We start from the raw sequence: 14,590 nt of genomic DNA, 5'->3' as shown, positions 1-14,590 counted from the left end.
TACTTTACAAATCTTACATATGAATTAAACTGCATTACAAAGACTCTATGTGACGGGTTTGACCAAAAGGACAGTTTAGACAGCAGAAAAAAAACATGTGAAAAAAATTAGAGAAAACTGAAAACAGAAGTAGAAATAGCTTAACCATTCCTCCCATAGGTCTACTTAAGCTATTTATTATTCAATTTTTGCACACACTTAATACTAGTAAACAATAATACCAATTAAACAAAAAAGGAAAAATAATAGAGTATTTTCATCTGTCTTTTCCATTTGAAAAACAATATAATATTTGATGGATAAAGACATGAGCCATGTCCATGTTACATTATTCTTCTTAAAACTGACCACCTTCAAAAGTTTGACCAAATTGCCAGTCCGGCGGAGCGACGTCCAAATTGGTGACGGTGCGGCCGTCGCTGGCGGTGACCCGAAAAGAGAGGCTTTGACCGTTGAGATAAGAGTGGGCTTCCCAATTTTGCCCCCAATTTCTTGACATGGGCATCCACCCTGTCCTTGACCCCTTGATGAACACTGAGTCAATGTCTCCTGCTCCCCCAACGTTTGTTATCAACAAAAGATTAAAGTATGCATGTCCATTGATGGTGAACCTCATTCCTCCTTTCTTCTCACAAGCAATTCTAGTCAACAAAATAAAATAAATTAATCCGATTTTGTAACACTTTTATGGGCTGTTTGGTTCTTGGAATAGGCCTGGAATGACATAGCATTCCCAGGTCTATTCATTTGTTTTGTAAACATTTGTATTCCTTATTTCTGGGAATGACCCATTCCTTTTACATGAAAATATGCTATTACTGGTCCTCCTTGGTATTAATCTTTGAGTTATAGGGTAATAGTGAATTCACTGTTACCTTCTGTAGGCAACTGCGACAATTCCGGCTCGGTATTGAGCGATTTGAAGGAAAGCGGGCTCGGCTAAGTCGAAGTGTTGGAGAGGAGGATTACACCACCCGCCGTGATTGTTAGCCAAGGCAAAGTTAGGTGGGCAGAAGTTGGTGGCGGTGACGGTGATGCTGCCGGGGTGGCACACCCTTGATTCTTCTTCATTGCACTTCAATTCGTAGCATGCCCCGCAGCTCGACCCGCTGTTGAACAATGCTGTACTTAAGGCTGCTGTGTTTGTACCATAACCTTGGCTATACAAGTTTCCATATCCACATGCTCCTCCTGCATGCGTACCAAATTAAAATGCCCAAAAAAAAGGGTTTTTGATCGACTTTGGAATCCAAATCAATACATTCTTCCAAAAGGCTGAACCCCAACCCTAAGGGCCCCCACACTCCGGTCCGACAGAGCGGTGGGAGGTTGTAAATCATGGTGACTCAACTGAACATTAATCACAGAGGCTAGACCGGTGCTCACTGCGCACAAGGAGCCCCCCTCACTTTGAGAGGTGACCAGTTGAGCTACCCATGCGGGTATCCAAATCAATACATGCAATGCCAAGTAGTAAGATGGATTTATCCTTTCACTATCTTGTTGGGACGAGGTGTGGGACTTTAAGGACTAGGGAGTTTTGTCTTTTGTGAACAAGATTGACTGACATAGTATGTGTTAATCAAACAAATACAGTTTAAAATTCTTGGCCCGAGGACCTCACACCCTGGTCCATGATGGTGGATAGATAAATCAGGGTGACTTAACGACATCTTAGGTGAGAATGACCAGTGTTTTGTGCCTACAACGAGCCTATCATATTGCGACTAACAGGTCTCAATCATATATAATTACCTATAATCTACCACTTGAGTTACCCGTACAAGCATGCATGTATGTATGTAATGTACTCACCCATTGTTCCGGTAGCATCAGCACCGCCGTAGAAGGTGGCGTGGCCATTCTTCCAATCGCCGGGGGCGGAAGGATCTTCGCCACCATGGAAGAACGTCCCACAAGAGCTGTGGAAACAAAGAACAAGCACAAGGATGAAAAATGGAAAATGGAAGTTCTCCATTGAGAATAAACAAGCTAGCTAGCTAGCAAAGAGTGGGTGACAATGTATATAATGCTTGTTTGAACTTACATTGTAAATTAAACCTAATTGCTAACGTATTTATAGGCCAAAGTAATTGTTTTGTGGGCGTGCATGTGTACAGTTATTTTTAATTTCAAACAAGTAGTGAACGTGCCGTTTGAATCGACCCAACACCTAACAAAGGTTTAAATTTAATTGATAGCGTACCTAACGAACTTGTTCAAAGTCATATATAGCTAGGGTCAGGTCAGTTCATACTTCATATATACAACCAACTTAAACATATATAGAGTTAGCAGTTATTATATTGTGTATACTATAAAGACGTTATCTTGTGTTAATCTCTTTGTATATTGTTGATTTATTAATGTGACAAATTTCAAGCTCTAACCTGTCGAACAAAGGTACGAATTCTTTCCACCAAGTCAGAGCTTTAAGTTTGTCAAATAAACTCATTAGAAATGACTAACACTGCATGGAAACGTTTGTCTCATATAACGAGAGGAAATCAAATTCTTAGGACCAAATAAAACAGCAACTCCGAGAATAATTATGGGCTAAAAAATAAACATGACCATAACTAAATGACTAAATTTATATATAATTTAGAGACTAAATATGTCATTTTTTTTCTACCGTTTATTTTGTTAAAAAAAAATATATATATAATTATAATAGTTTCGAATAGTGAAAGTAAGGAATTTCACCATATTAGAATATGAAATTGTTTTTAGGAAAATGTATCAAATAGGTCATTGAACTTTTTACAATGTATGTCATGTATCAAACTATCAAACAAATAAAATGTGCAATTGAGATATTTTCTAATTTTTTCTAGTAAAATTCGATCATATTTCTTATATGGTATGTACTAGGAGTTGCTCTTTCTACTATCATATTAATTGGAAGTAAAGATTGAAATGATTTAACTCAAATTGCATTAAAAGAAAACAGAAAAATGTCTCAATTGCATATTCTTTAAATGAGTTAATACCATCTGAGGTCCTCCGAGTACAGTGATTTTGCCACGTTTAGTCCTAAACTTTTAAATTGACCATCTGTGGTCCTTCGACTTTCAAATTTAACCATTCGTGGTCCAAGTTAACCACCTATGGTCCTTCAAGTTTCAAAATTTAACCAATTGTGGTCCTTTTGAAAGGACCATGGTTGGTCAAAATTTAATAGTTGAAGGACCATGGGTGGTTAACTTGGACCATGAATGGTTAAATTTAAAAGTCGAAAGACCACAGATGGTCAATTTAAAAGTTTAGGACTAAACGTGGCAAAACCACTCACTCGAAAGACATCGGATGGTATTAACTCTTCTTTAAATTCAGTGATCCAATTACAATACAAAATAAGTTTATTTGCTTATTTGACACTTTTTTCTTGTTTTTATTAGATTATTGATTGATTTGTTTGAGACCCTACTCCCACCTCTCCTGTTACACTGCCATTATTATCTATGGCACTTTCAGCTATTTCCATTTCCATGTTTGATGCGCATGCGAAATGGAAGTATAACACTTTATGTTTAATTTATTGAATTTAAATTCATCCAAACTAACAAAATTTAAAGACATTTTAATTAATCTCTTTTAATTTCTCGGATGAGATATCAATTTATCTCATTTACTCGTGTACTAGCTTTAATTACACTAAAACGACTGCATCATGTGAAATATTTCAATAACATTTTTTTTTCTTTATATATATATGAAAAATTTTACAATGTCACTCCCTACCATACTTGTTTTCCAAAGATGGAAAAAGTATGAGCATTTTGGTCACATCAACTTAGGAAAGTGGGAAAAAAAAACATTGGGTAAAAAAATCCTTATTTCCCTTTTTTTTTTTTTTAATGAAAAAGGCAGTTTAAAATATAATTTTTGAGTTAATTCTCAAAATGTCCTCCGACTATGGCATTTTCTTAAATTGATTCCTTGACTTTTAATTGCATCCAAAGTGATCCTCCGACTGTTGAATTTTAAGTCAAAATGGACTGTTAATTTTTGTGTTAAGTGGGTGTTCAAATGAGGGATAAAACTGGAAATTCAGAATTTTCACTATAGTCAGAGAACTACTTTGGGTGTAATTAAAAGGCAAATGGCCAATTTGAAAAAAAAAAGTATTTGTCAATCTCAACGATTAATTATTTATTTAATACAAAGTGGTATAAATAAAAAATGACTAAAGTGTCCCACAATAATTTAGATATTTAAGATACATTATTAATATTAACATATAGTTTGTTAGTAGTGGACTAAAACAACCACTTTGATGAATTGAGAGATATTAAATCCTCAAACGAGACTACCAAACTTGAGAGAAATTAAATCCCTTTTCACTCCATTGGGACTTGGCAACGGACTACCAATTAAGTGCGTTAATGGATTGAAGCTATGACACTATGATATATTCATGTACATTTAGTATAAAATGATCTGAGTTTTCAACAAAAGGATGTGATTTTACCTAATACTGATATGTGAAAACTTTTATATATTTATAAAAATGTCACAACATTTATATTTAAATTGATATGGCTTATATATATATTATATAATCTATGTGAATATTTTATACACAAAGTGTTGTGTATTTACCAAAAACGATGCTATTTTGTCTCAAAGTGATACTAGCTTTTATTATAAAGTGATTTGCTCAAGTTCTGCATATTTAGAGAAGTTCAAATCCCTCAACAAAGGTGAGGATTCACATGCCTAACTCTCACATTCAGATCCATTGTTGTGGTGGAGTGATGGTGGTGGTTTAAATTGATAAGACACATTGTTAGATTTTAATGTGATTATGGTGCAATGACAACGTAAATGACCTATTTGTCAACAACGCTCAAATATTAAAATTTATCCTGATTTAGTTAGCTTTCAAGTTATAATAATAGCGGACTTGCTGTATAATCTTATCAATTGTAATGAATATAAAAATTATTGAAGTTATTTATATTATGTACATACAAATTTGTGACGATAGTAACTATCACAAAACGTTATCCGGCTACATGAAAGCATGAACAAATGGAAAATGGCATTCGAATTGAAAGAGTAAAGCTATATTATAATTAATTACTCATCCTTCCTATAACATAGCAAGATATATACATTGAGCAGAGTGTGAACACATGATATATTATGACATTGTTGATGTAGATATCAAGCACGCCTTTTACTCAAGCGCCAAGAATTAGGCTCGTGATATCTGTCGTAAAGAGGTTCAATGCGCTCCTGTCTCTTACGTTTGCTCAATTTAGTCGGGTCAGCCACTTTGAAGAATCGCGGTGCCAACTCTACCAGCCACTTGGGATCAATCACGGTCACCTCACGCATATATTCCTTGGTTGTCATCACGAGCTCGTGATAAATAACCCAATCGGGCTGCCTTTGGAATACAGCACTACTGGGATGTATATATACTGCCTGGTTCTCAACCAAGCTTCTATACCCTTCTTGTGGATCCTTCCTAGCACCATGGAAAAAGAAACCTGCAGCTATGGCCTTCCTTATCTTCGTAAAATTTTTTCCAGCACTCACAACATCCAGTTTGTACTTGTCCATGATGGAAAGGAGCTGTTTTCTGACATCTTGAGCACGCCTCAAAGATCGCGATTGTACAAAGTTTTCGAAGCACCAGGGTCCAGAGAAATTTTTGGCTTTCCATGCTTCATAAACGGCGAGCAGGGTTAGATGATCACCCTCTGGCTGAAAGAACTTTGCCCTTTTCTGATCAGCTTGTGCTTGTTTCTCCCGAGGTCGGTAAAAAATATTGCCCGTCTGAATCATTGCAATGATGGTCAAAATCTCATCACTGCATCCAAGGTCTACACTGGCGAGTAGCATTTTGGACAGTGGAGGTTCCAGGGGAAATTCCGCCATTTTCCTACCCAACTTTGTCAACAGCCCCTCTTCATCAAGAGCTCCTAGAGTGAAGAGCTGCTCCATGGCGGATATTAGTGCTTGAGGAGAGGGAGGATCCATGAAATCAAAGGACAAAAGATCATTAATACCCATAGCTTTCATATTAAGCACTGTCATCCCAAGGTTAATACGCTGAATTTCCGGGATTGATGTGGGAGACATTTCATTGTGAAATGCACTCTCTGTGTAAAGACGATAACACTTTCCTGGTCCCGTTCGTCCAGCACGCCCAGCTCTTTGCTTCGCTGAGGCTTGTGATATAGGCGTTATCACCAATGAATCAAGCCCCTGTTTTGGATTATATACATTTTGCTTAGCAAAACCTGGATCTATGACATAAAAAATGCCATCTATTGTTAAAGAAGCTTCGGCAATATTTGTAGCAACAACTACTTTTCTCTTCCCTGGAGGGGCAGGCTCAAAGATTCTAGACTGCATTTCGCTAGGCAGGGCACTATAAACAGGTAAGATTATCAATTCAGGAACATTCTTACCCAGACCTTTCATCCTCTCATAAAGAGACTGGCAAGCATAATCAATCTCTTCCTGACCAGTCAAGAAAATAAGGATATCACCTTCAGGTTCTGTTAAATGAATCTGTAAGACTGTTATCAAAGCTGCATCAAGATAGTCGCCTTCTGGCTGCTTGGTGTAAAGTATCTCCACTGGAAAGGTTCTCCCTGGGATAGTAAAGATGTTACAGTTGAAAAAGTATCCCGAAAACTTCTCTGCATCTAAAGTTGCAGATGTGACGATCAACCGAAGGTCTGGTCTTCTCTTAAGTAATTGCTTCAAGAGACCAAAGAGAACATCAGTATTAATGGTTCTCTCATGAGCTTCATCGAGCATTACAACCGAATACTTAGACAAACTCTCGTCCACCAGTATCTCCCTCAACAGCATACCATCTGTCATATACTTTATCACAGTCTCTGGCCCAGTACAATCCTCGAAACGAATGGCGTAACCAACTTCTTCCCCTAACCGGCAACCAAACTCCTCGGCAACCCTCTTCGCCACTGACATTGCGGCCACTCTACGTGGTTGAGTACATCCAATTTTACCTCTCGTGGTATATCCTGCCTCAGCTAGATACTGTGTCAGCTGTGTTGTCTTGCCGGAACCTGTCTCTCCAATGACAACCAAGACCTGGTTATCGTGTACAGCTTGAACCAATTCCTTTTTCAGCTTGTAAATGGGTAGACTTTGCCTCTGCTCCTGAATGGAAAGCTTTGATCTCTGTCCAAAAGTAAGTGCTTTACCATAAGCATCTTTCTTCCACTCGGGCATATCATAGGCTGACAAACCAACACCCCTCAGCTCTTGGGCCAGATGCCTCTCACCTGTCTCGGGCATTGGATCCTCCCATGGTCTATTTAGATCTTTAGGGATGGAATCAAGCATTGTTCTTTGTTGCTGCTCCCTTACTTCTCTCCTCTCCTTTATCAAAGCGGATTGGAGTGCAGCTGCTCGACTCAAGGAACCCTCGGGATTTTTAAAAATCTTCACAGGAGACATATCAACTGAGTACCGACTCTGGCCTTGCAAGAAAGGCGGTTCGTCTTCATTCAACTCAATCTCGAGCTCCTCTTCACCACCTTCTTCCTGATACATCATTCCATCCCCTTCTTCATCAAACATAGGACACTCCTTAAGACTTAAGACACCTGAAGCCATGAGTTGTTGTGCCTCCCACCTCTCTGGCGAACTCATTCTCTTCAATGGCCTTCTTGATGGGACGACAACAACATCATCCTCTGTGATCCGAATCCCTGAAAGCCCAATTCTCGTCCTACTCCCCTCCATATTTCCCCGAGATGGATTTTCCCTCAAACCATCATCATCTAAGCTCTTCTTCAGTGGTAGCAAATCCTTTCCAGTATTCTGATCAACATCCCTCATGGACAAACTCAATTTCTGCCCAGTCACTGAAATTACCTTCACGTATACCTCCTGATCCCTCTTCACCAATTCTTTTGCATTTGCAACCCTCCGAGTTGCCATCTGTGAAACATGAACTAATCCTTCCTTCCCTCTGTACTCATCCAGCTGAACAAAACAGCCTGTGTCCATTACCCTGGAGACTCTCCCCTTATACACTCCATACAATTCAGGTTCCTCCGATCTATGCATCACATTCTTTCTATCATTATCCCTATCTTCATCATAATCTCTTCTTTTCCTCCTATCATATCTATCCCTATCTCTTCTACTGTCTCTATCCCTATCTCTTCTCCTATCTCGTCTATCATCTCTGTCCCGCCTATCTTCTCCCTCATCTTTTCCCCTGTTCTTCTTCGCTTCCACCTCAATCTCCCTCTCCAACTCCTTAACCCTTTCCCTATCATCCTTTATTTTCAAAGCAGAAAATTGTTCACCTGGCTTCTTCGAATCCTTCTCGGACTCAGACTTAGGCTTAGGAGGAAGAATTGCATGGATTATTGTGAGCAGCGTCCGAACAAAGTAATCCGGCATCTCAGCACCGCTCTCCTTCAATTTTTCATCGAACTCTTCCACAGTTTGGCAGTTCCGGCCAATTTCCGTGATGAACTCCGCTAGAACCTTGTCTCCGACGCCTATATGCGTCTCCAGCTCCGAGCACACCTTTGAAACAAGAGATAGATACTCTAGTTTCTTCAATCCGTCTTCTTCAACCTGCGGCCCCATATTTCACAGACTTCACAGACCGATACAGCGCTGCGACTCAACTATTGACGGGAAGAATGTATAGAAGTATTGATGCATGTAAATCTGGCTTAGGGTTTATATAGCCTAATAAGTAATACTCCGTAACTAATAGGGATTGGCATAATTCCGGTTCAATCAGGGACACCCGCGGGTTTCCCATTTCGGTTCGGATTCGAACACTAACGGGTAAATGGGCCATGGCCAAACACGCATTGGCCTAGGAAGGAAAGTTGACTTTGGGACAATGGTAATGGGCTTATAGCCCACTGATGCGTTAATTACATTGTGGACCATAGTCCAAATAACATTTGAATTATATATTTACAATTAACGTATTATATATATTCACTTAATAAATTATATACATATTACAATTAACATATTATATACGTACAAATAATGAATTATATATCTATTATAGTGAATGCACTATGAACATGTAGTTAATATATTATTCATTTTTAATTGTAAAAGATATACCTATTACAATTAATATATTATGTACCTTAGCTTCAATTTATTTGTAGGTACATAATTTATTAACTTAAGGTACATAATATATATGTTAACGATGCACGTCAACCACTCGTTTCACATGGTGCAAACACTATAAATATGACCTCTTGCCCCATTTTTACATGATACCATCACCATTAGCAAGGGAAGATTCAGAAAACTTTTCAGTGTGGGTGAAAGATTAAAACTAACGAGATATTTTAAAAAAGATTGAAACATTTAGAGACCGAGTTATAAATATAATATTGTTGACTATAGACGAAAAATCAAAATACATCAAGATAAAAAATATTTAAAACAAAATATAAAACATAATTAATTTGATAAAATAGTTTGAATGGAAAATACATCATAAATCACTGATCTCACTATTAATATTAAAAAAAAAAAAAAAAAAGAGAGAGAGAGAGAGAAAAGAAGTCACAATGTTACAAATAAAAAATCCAATTAGAATTCTCACTATTAATATTTTTAAAAAATGTCAAAAACAAAATTTCTCTGATTATTAATATTAAGAAATGAAAAAAAAAACACAATATTACAAATAGAAACAAAATTTCACTCATTTGATTATTAATATTAAGAAATGAAAAAAAAAAAAAAAAAAAAAAAACCCCACAATATTACAAATAAAAAAGGGTTCGAACAACAAGTGATTTCATATTTTATATTTTATGGTAATAATAAAGTCTTACCAACTAAGCCAAATTAATCTTTTACTTAAATTTTAGTATATTTAATATATATATTATATATGGGATGGGGGAGTGGGGGCAGCCCCTATGTGGCTCCGCCAGTGACCATTAAGACACCTAGACCAATCGTTTCTTCATGATTGAAGTAAAAAATAAATTCACAAAGGAATTGCATATAAGGTAGATACAATTTAGGATGTGTTTGGTTTGTGGGTTTTGCTCATAGGAATGGGTATGAAAGTGATTGTTGTTGTTTGGTTGATAGGTTTTTAGAACACTACTATGGGTTTCGAATATCCCATCAATTGAAAAACCCATACCCAAATACAATAAGGGTTTCATTCCCTTATTCATTTTCAAGCACTACTATTAGTAACCATTCTCATTCCACCCTACTACCAAACATGTTAAATACTTTCATCAAAACCCATTACCATTACCAAGTATTTGATACCCATTCGGATTCTGATTCCTATGTGCGATCCAAACACACCCTTAAGTTAACAGCTTGTTATGGAAGTGGAATTAAAAAAAAAAGCAATTGAAAGGATTTAGTTTGAATCTTAGGGTGTATTTGGTTGGTGGGTTTTGCCCATAGGAATGGGTATGAAAGTGATTGTTGTTGTTTGGTTGATAGGTTTTTAGAACACTACTATGGGTTTCGAATACCCCATCAATTGAAAAATCCATACCCAAATACAGGGTTTCATTCCCTTATTTATTTTCAAGCACTACTATTTGTAACTATTCTCATTCCACCCTACTACCAAACATGTTAAATACTTTCACCAAAACCCATTACCATTACCAAGTATTTGATACCCATTCCGATTTTGATTCCTATGTGCGAACCAAACACACCCTTAAAACAATTGAAAGGAATCCTTGCTTGAATTTGATCTAAATCTAAAAGTGTTTTAGCTAGGAGATTTAGAGAAGAAAAGGATAACGAAAAGTGATCTAAAAATATTTGTTAATATCTATTTAAATAGTTAGAAATTGCGCTAAACAAAATAGGAAAAAGTACTGCTTAAGCCTCAACGCCATGATTGCTGCTATGTCATGACGCCAATCGTGATGCTTGATACAATAATATTTTGCACTTCAATTCTCATGATGGGATTATTGATGGTCATCAAGCTTGATTCCACATCGTGGCGTCTCTCCAAGTTCTCAGGTTCAGCTGGTTATGACCATGATATCTTGCCTTAGCTCGCGAATTTCCTTTGTCGCGCTACAAGTTATGTTTGTGACCACCAGAGTGATGCTCGACTTCAAGAAGTGAGTCTTGGGTGCCACGATGGCTATCACGACATGAATCCAATTGTGATATCCGAGCTTTAGTCTTTGGTTCATCATGTCATTCTCCACCACAATGTGAGCTTGAACCTGACCACCTATATGTTTCCAATTCCGAATCGTGCTCCTTTAACCTTATGTGCTATGCCACGTCCTTTTGTCATCTTCAACTACCAAAACTACCTCTAAATCTCACTAAAATGCTCCATTTTCAGCTTGATTCACTAATGCCTCCTTATATCCCAAATAAGCAATTGAGAACAAAATATATCCCAAAATTCATCAACAACCAATCATGTAAAGTAGGCATTGCAAATGAAAAGTGTTAAACAAAACAAAAAAGTAACGATGCAGTATAGTGAATATAAGTTAGATATCTAACAAAATAAGTCCATAAGAAGCAATATATAGAATGGAATATCAATAAAGTCAGGTTTTTAAAAAGCTTTAAGCTAGTTTTATATTTTCATACTTATTTAACATTATATTTTCATGCACCCAAATGTTTGTACACATTCATACCTCCCTTTTTCAATCTTTAATAAATTTGAATTTGATCTACACCTTACGCTGCTAGTAAAACTAAACTTATTTTAGATTTATTGACTAGTTAAACTGAGTCTTGAGAGTTAACTTTTAATAATAATAATAATAAATTTATCAATGACTATTTTTTTAATAAGATAGTGGCAGCAATGAGTAATAAATTTATTGATTTCACATCATGTAAGTTTTTTTTTTTTTTCCGAAGAATATCATGTAAGTTAAAAGATTGAATTGAGTAGTGTATGTAATCGTGTTGAGAGCATCATATCAATTATCAATGGTGGGCTACTTAAAGCCAACATTTTAATACTATCCCGTACAAAAGTAAGTTCAAGAGTAGCGTTTGATCCTAATTTAAATACTACGGAGTATCCTATAATATCTTTTGAAGTCGGTGTGGATAATATTATTGTTCACCTCTTGAAATGTTAAGCTATCGGCAACTCACACTTCAAACTCTTTTTGGTATTTCGCACTAATAAGTGAAAGTGCCCTTCACTCTAGAGGTAGCCTTTTTTGGTCATGAACTGATCACTCAATAAGAGTGCCAATTGATAAATCATCAAGTCATGAAGACGATCATAATTCCACAACATACAAAAGCTAACTTGAATTTAGAGGTAGATTTGTTTTCTAGTATCACTTTACAATCTCTTGTAGAGTTTATGTAAAATATTTCATTGAATATATATTATTTTATTTTTAAAAATATGATATTTTTACCATAAGTAATTATTGATATGTAGTACAATGTTGAAAAGTTTGGGCACAAATTTCTACTTATCACGGTCCAATAATATATGTTTTGACAAAATCACAAAAATCAATAATTTTTTTGACACATGCATGGCAGTCATAACCTTGTTTTTATGCTCCGTCAGAATTGCATTTATTACAAGTGTGACTATTTCACTTTTCTTTTTCTCTCCATATATCTTTTATTTCTCGGAATTATTTCTGTTTTTTTTTTCTTTAAATAAAAACACTCCGTATAATTTCCAATAAGTATAAATATTTTAATACGGATTATTACTCATAGAGAATATTCTACGAGTATACATCTCTTTACGTATTGTATACTTATTTGATATCAAGTCAGGTCACCTAGAGGCCAGAATCATTCCCGACCTTGATCGACCACTAGCTTGATGTGCCTGACCTACACACGACGATCGAGAGAACGCTTCGTCAACGTTAGTCTTTGTTCCACCCGCTCTAGGGTCGACCCCGACCTTCTTAGGTCGAGAAGTTCGCCCCGAACAAGACTACTTAAACACTGAGACCCACATTCCTGACTTTGTACCAAGCACATCGTGGTGCTGTTTCCAAGCTAGCTCCGAGCTAGCTGATTACATCGCGACACGTGTCAAGCATGTCGAAAACTCGACACGTGTCTATATCCTCCTCTATAAATGCCACATTTAATGTTAGAAGTGAGGGCTTTTTTTTGCATTCTTACTTACCATACTATAGCTCGGAACTCTCTAACCTTACCTTGTCACGCGAACAACCGAACTTAATAGCTTAAACCAACAAGCAGACCGGTCAAAGATCTTCCTATGATCCGATCCTAATACGTATTTATGAATACCACCGTATTTACTACGTCATTTATATAATTATCAATAAATTAATAAATGTAATCACAAATTAATAATTTAAAATAAACTTTGATATAATGTTTAAAAAAAAAAACTCATTTTCAGTGGCGTTGCCGCCCTCAAAGTTCAATGAATCATATTTTCAATCACACAACCATTCACATTGGAAATTGGAAACCCTAATAAGGACAAAATTTATGGACGTTGGGGGATATGGAAATTATTATTTTTGCATTGTAGTTCACCTTTAAAACTTTTAATGAGCACAAATAAAACTAAAAATGTTATTTTTTTAAAATAAATTGTTTAAAACAATTAGTAATATTTACGTGGTTAAGTTACATGTCTAAACACTCAAAATTTCAAGTATATGAGTATATCAAGGGCAATAACTAAAACTAGTAAAATCATATATTTACATGGTTTAGAGAAGTATATTCATATTCGAGATCTTATTTTAAAAAAGATTAATTTCTTCACAGGCAATTGTTATTAAAAAAAATTGTTATAGAGAATTTATTTTTCAAATATTGACTTGGTAACATAAAATGTAAAATTATTTTTCAATTTTTTTTGTGGTAAAGATATTTATTTTAGGAGCAAATACAAATTCAAACTATAATTTGTACTTCTTTTTTTTACTAAATATTTCATCAAAATGCGTAGTTTATAATAAGTATCATAACTTTTTCAACAATTATCTTCAATTAATAAATTATACCACAAATTAATAAAATAAACTTATGATAAATATTTCGATTTGCCCATATCCCTAAAGCAAAATAGCACTTGTATAGTTGTATTTCCAACCGTTTTCCTTTTCCAATAAAAACACTTTGAAATTTATTTCTCATATAGATTTTTCAATCTATTATCATTTTTTTTTTCAAAAATCTTTTCTGTGTTATCATTATCGATTGTAAACAAAGAAAATTGAATAAAATTTAGTAATATTCAAAATTCTGAATTACATATCAAGTATCAATGCGGTGTGGGTACAAGTCTCTGGATGGTCCACTGATTCTCAATTTGATGCCTTGAACACTCCACCATTGAAGGGCCTCCGGGTTTCAAGTGGCTTGATCTTCAAAGAAGGGCTTGTATATATAGCTTGTTCTTCTTGAAGGGCCTCCGGGTTCAAATGACTTGATCTTCAATGGAGGTTTGGATCAACATGCATGGCTTGATCTTCAAAGGAGGTTTGGATCAACAGGGAGGATGGACTTTTACTTTTAGCATCACATTTTATTGTGATCTCTGAATAAACTTGATGTTTCTATGAATTGTTCCTAAGATCTGTGTGATTGCATA

At 35.8% G+C, this 14,590-nt stretch overlaps 2 protein-coding genes across 3 annotated transcripts; both read right to left on the bottom strand.

Moving 5' to 3' along the window:
* Window positions 1-118: 118 nt before the first annotated feature.
* Window positions 119-2,047, bottom strand: LOC109181060 (expansin-A4-like). Its single transcript, XM_019330817.1, has 3 exons — window positions 1,816-2,047; window positions 876-1,191; window positions 119-641 (listed from the first exon to the last, which is right to left on the bottom strand). Exons 1-3 carry the CDS (start codon window positions 1,976-1,978, stop codon window positions 338-340), a joined length of 783 nt encoding a protein of 260 aa, XP_019186362.1. The 5' UTR covers window positions 1,979-2,047; the 3' UTR covers window positions 119-337.
* A 2,870-nt stretch (window positions 2,048-4,917) lies between these two features.
* On the bottom strand, window positions 4,918-8,662 carry LOC109182284 (probable pre-mRNA-splicing factor ATP-dependent RNA helicase DEAH5). Of its 2 annotated transcripts, XM_019332412.1 has the most exons (2): window positions 7,602-8,662; window positions 4,918-7,013 (listed from the first exon to the last, which is right to left on the bottom strand). In XM_019332412.1, the coding sequence occupies exons 1-2, from the start codon at window positions 8,599-8,601 to the stop codon at window positions 5,173-5,175; spliced, it is 2,841 nt and encodes a 946-aa protein (XP_019187957.1). In that variant the 5' UTR covers window positions 8,602-8,662; the 3' UTR covers window positions 4,918-5,172. The 2 variants fall into 2 exon arrangements, with proteins under 2 accessions (XP_019187957.1, XP_019187956.1); XM_019332411.1 differs by having other exon boundaries at window positions 4,918-8,662.
* Between the last annotated feature and the right edge of the window lie 5,928 nt (window positions 8,663-14,590).

The sequence above is a fragment of the Ipomoea nil genome, unplaced genomic scaffold (genome assembly GCF_001879475.1).
Source record: "Ipomoea nil cultivar Tokyo-kokei standard unplaced genomic scaffold, Asagao_1.1 scaffold1043, whole genome shotgun sequence".
Classification (NCBI taxonomy): domain Eukaryota; kingdom Viridiplantae; phylum Streptophyta; class Magnoliopsida; order Solanales; family Convolvulaceae; genus Ipomoea; species Ipomoea nil.
The sequence above is the reverse complement of the archived record's forward strand: the minus strand, read 5'-3'. Positions and strand labels throughout refer to the sequence as shown.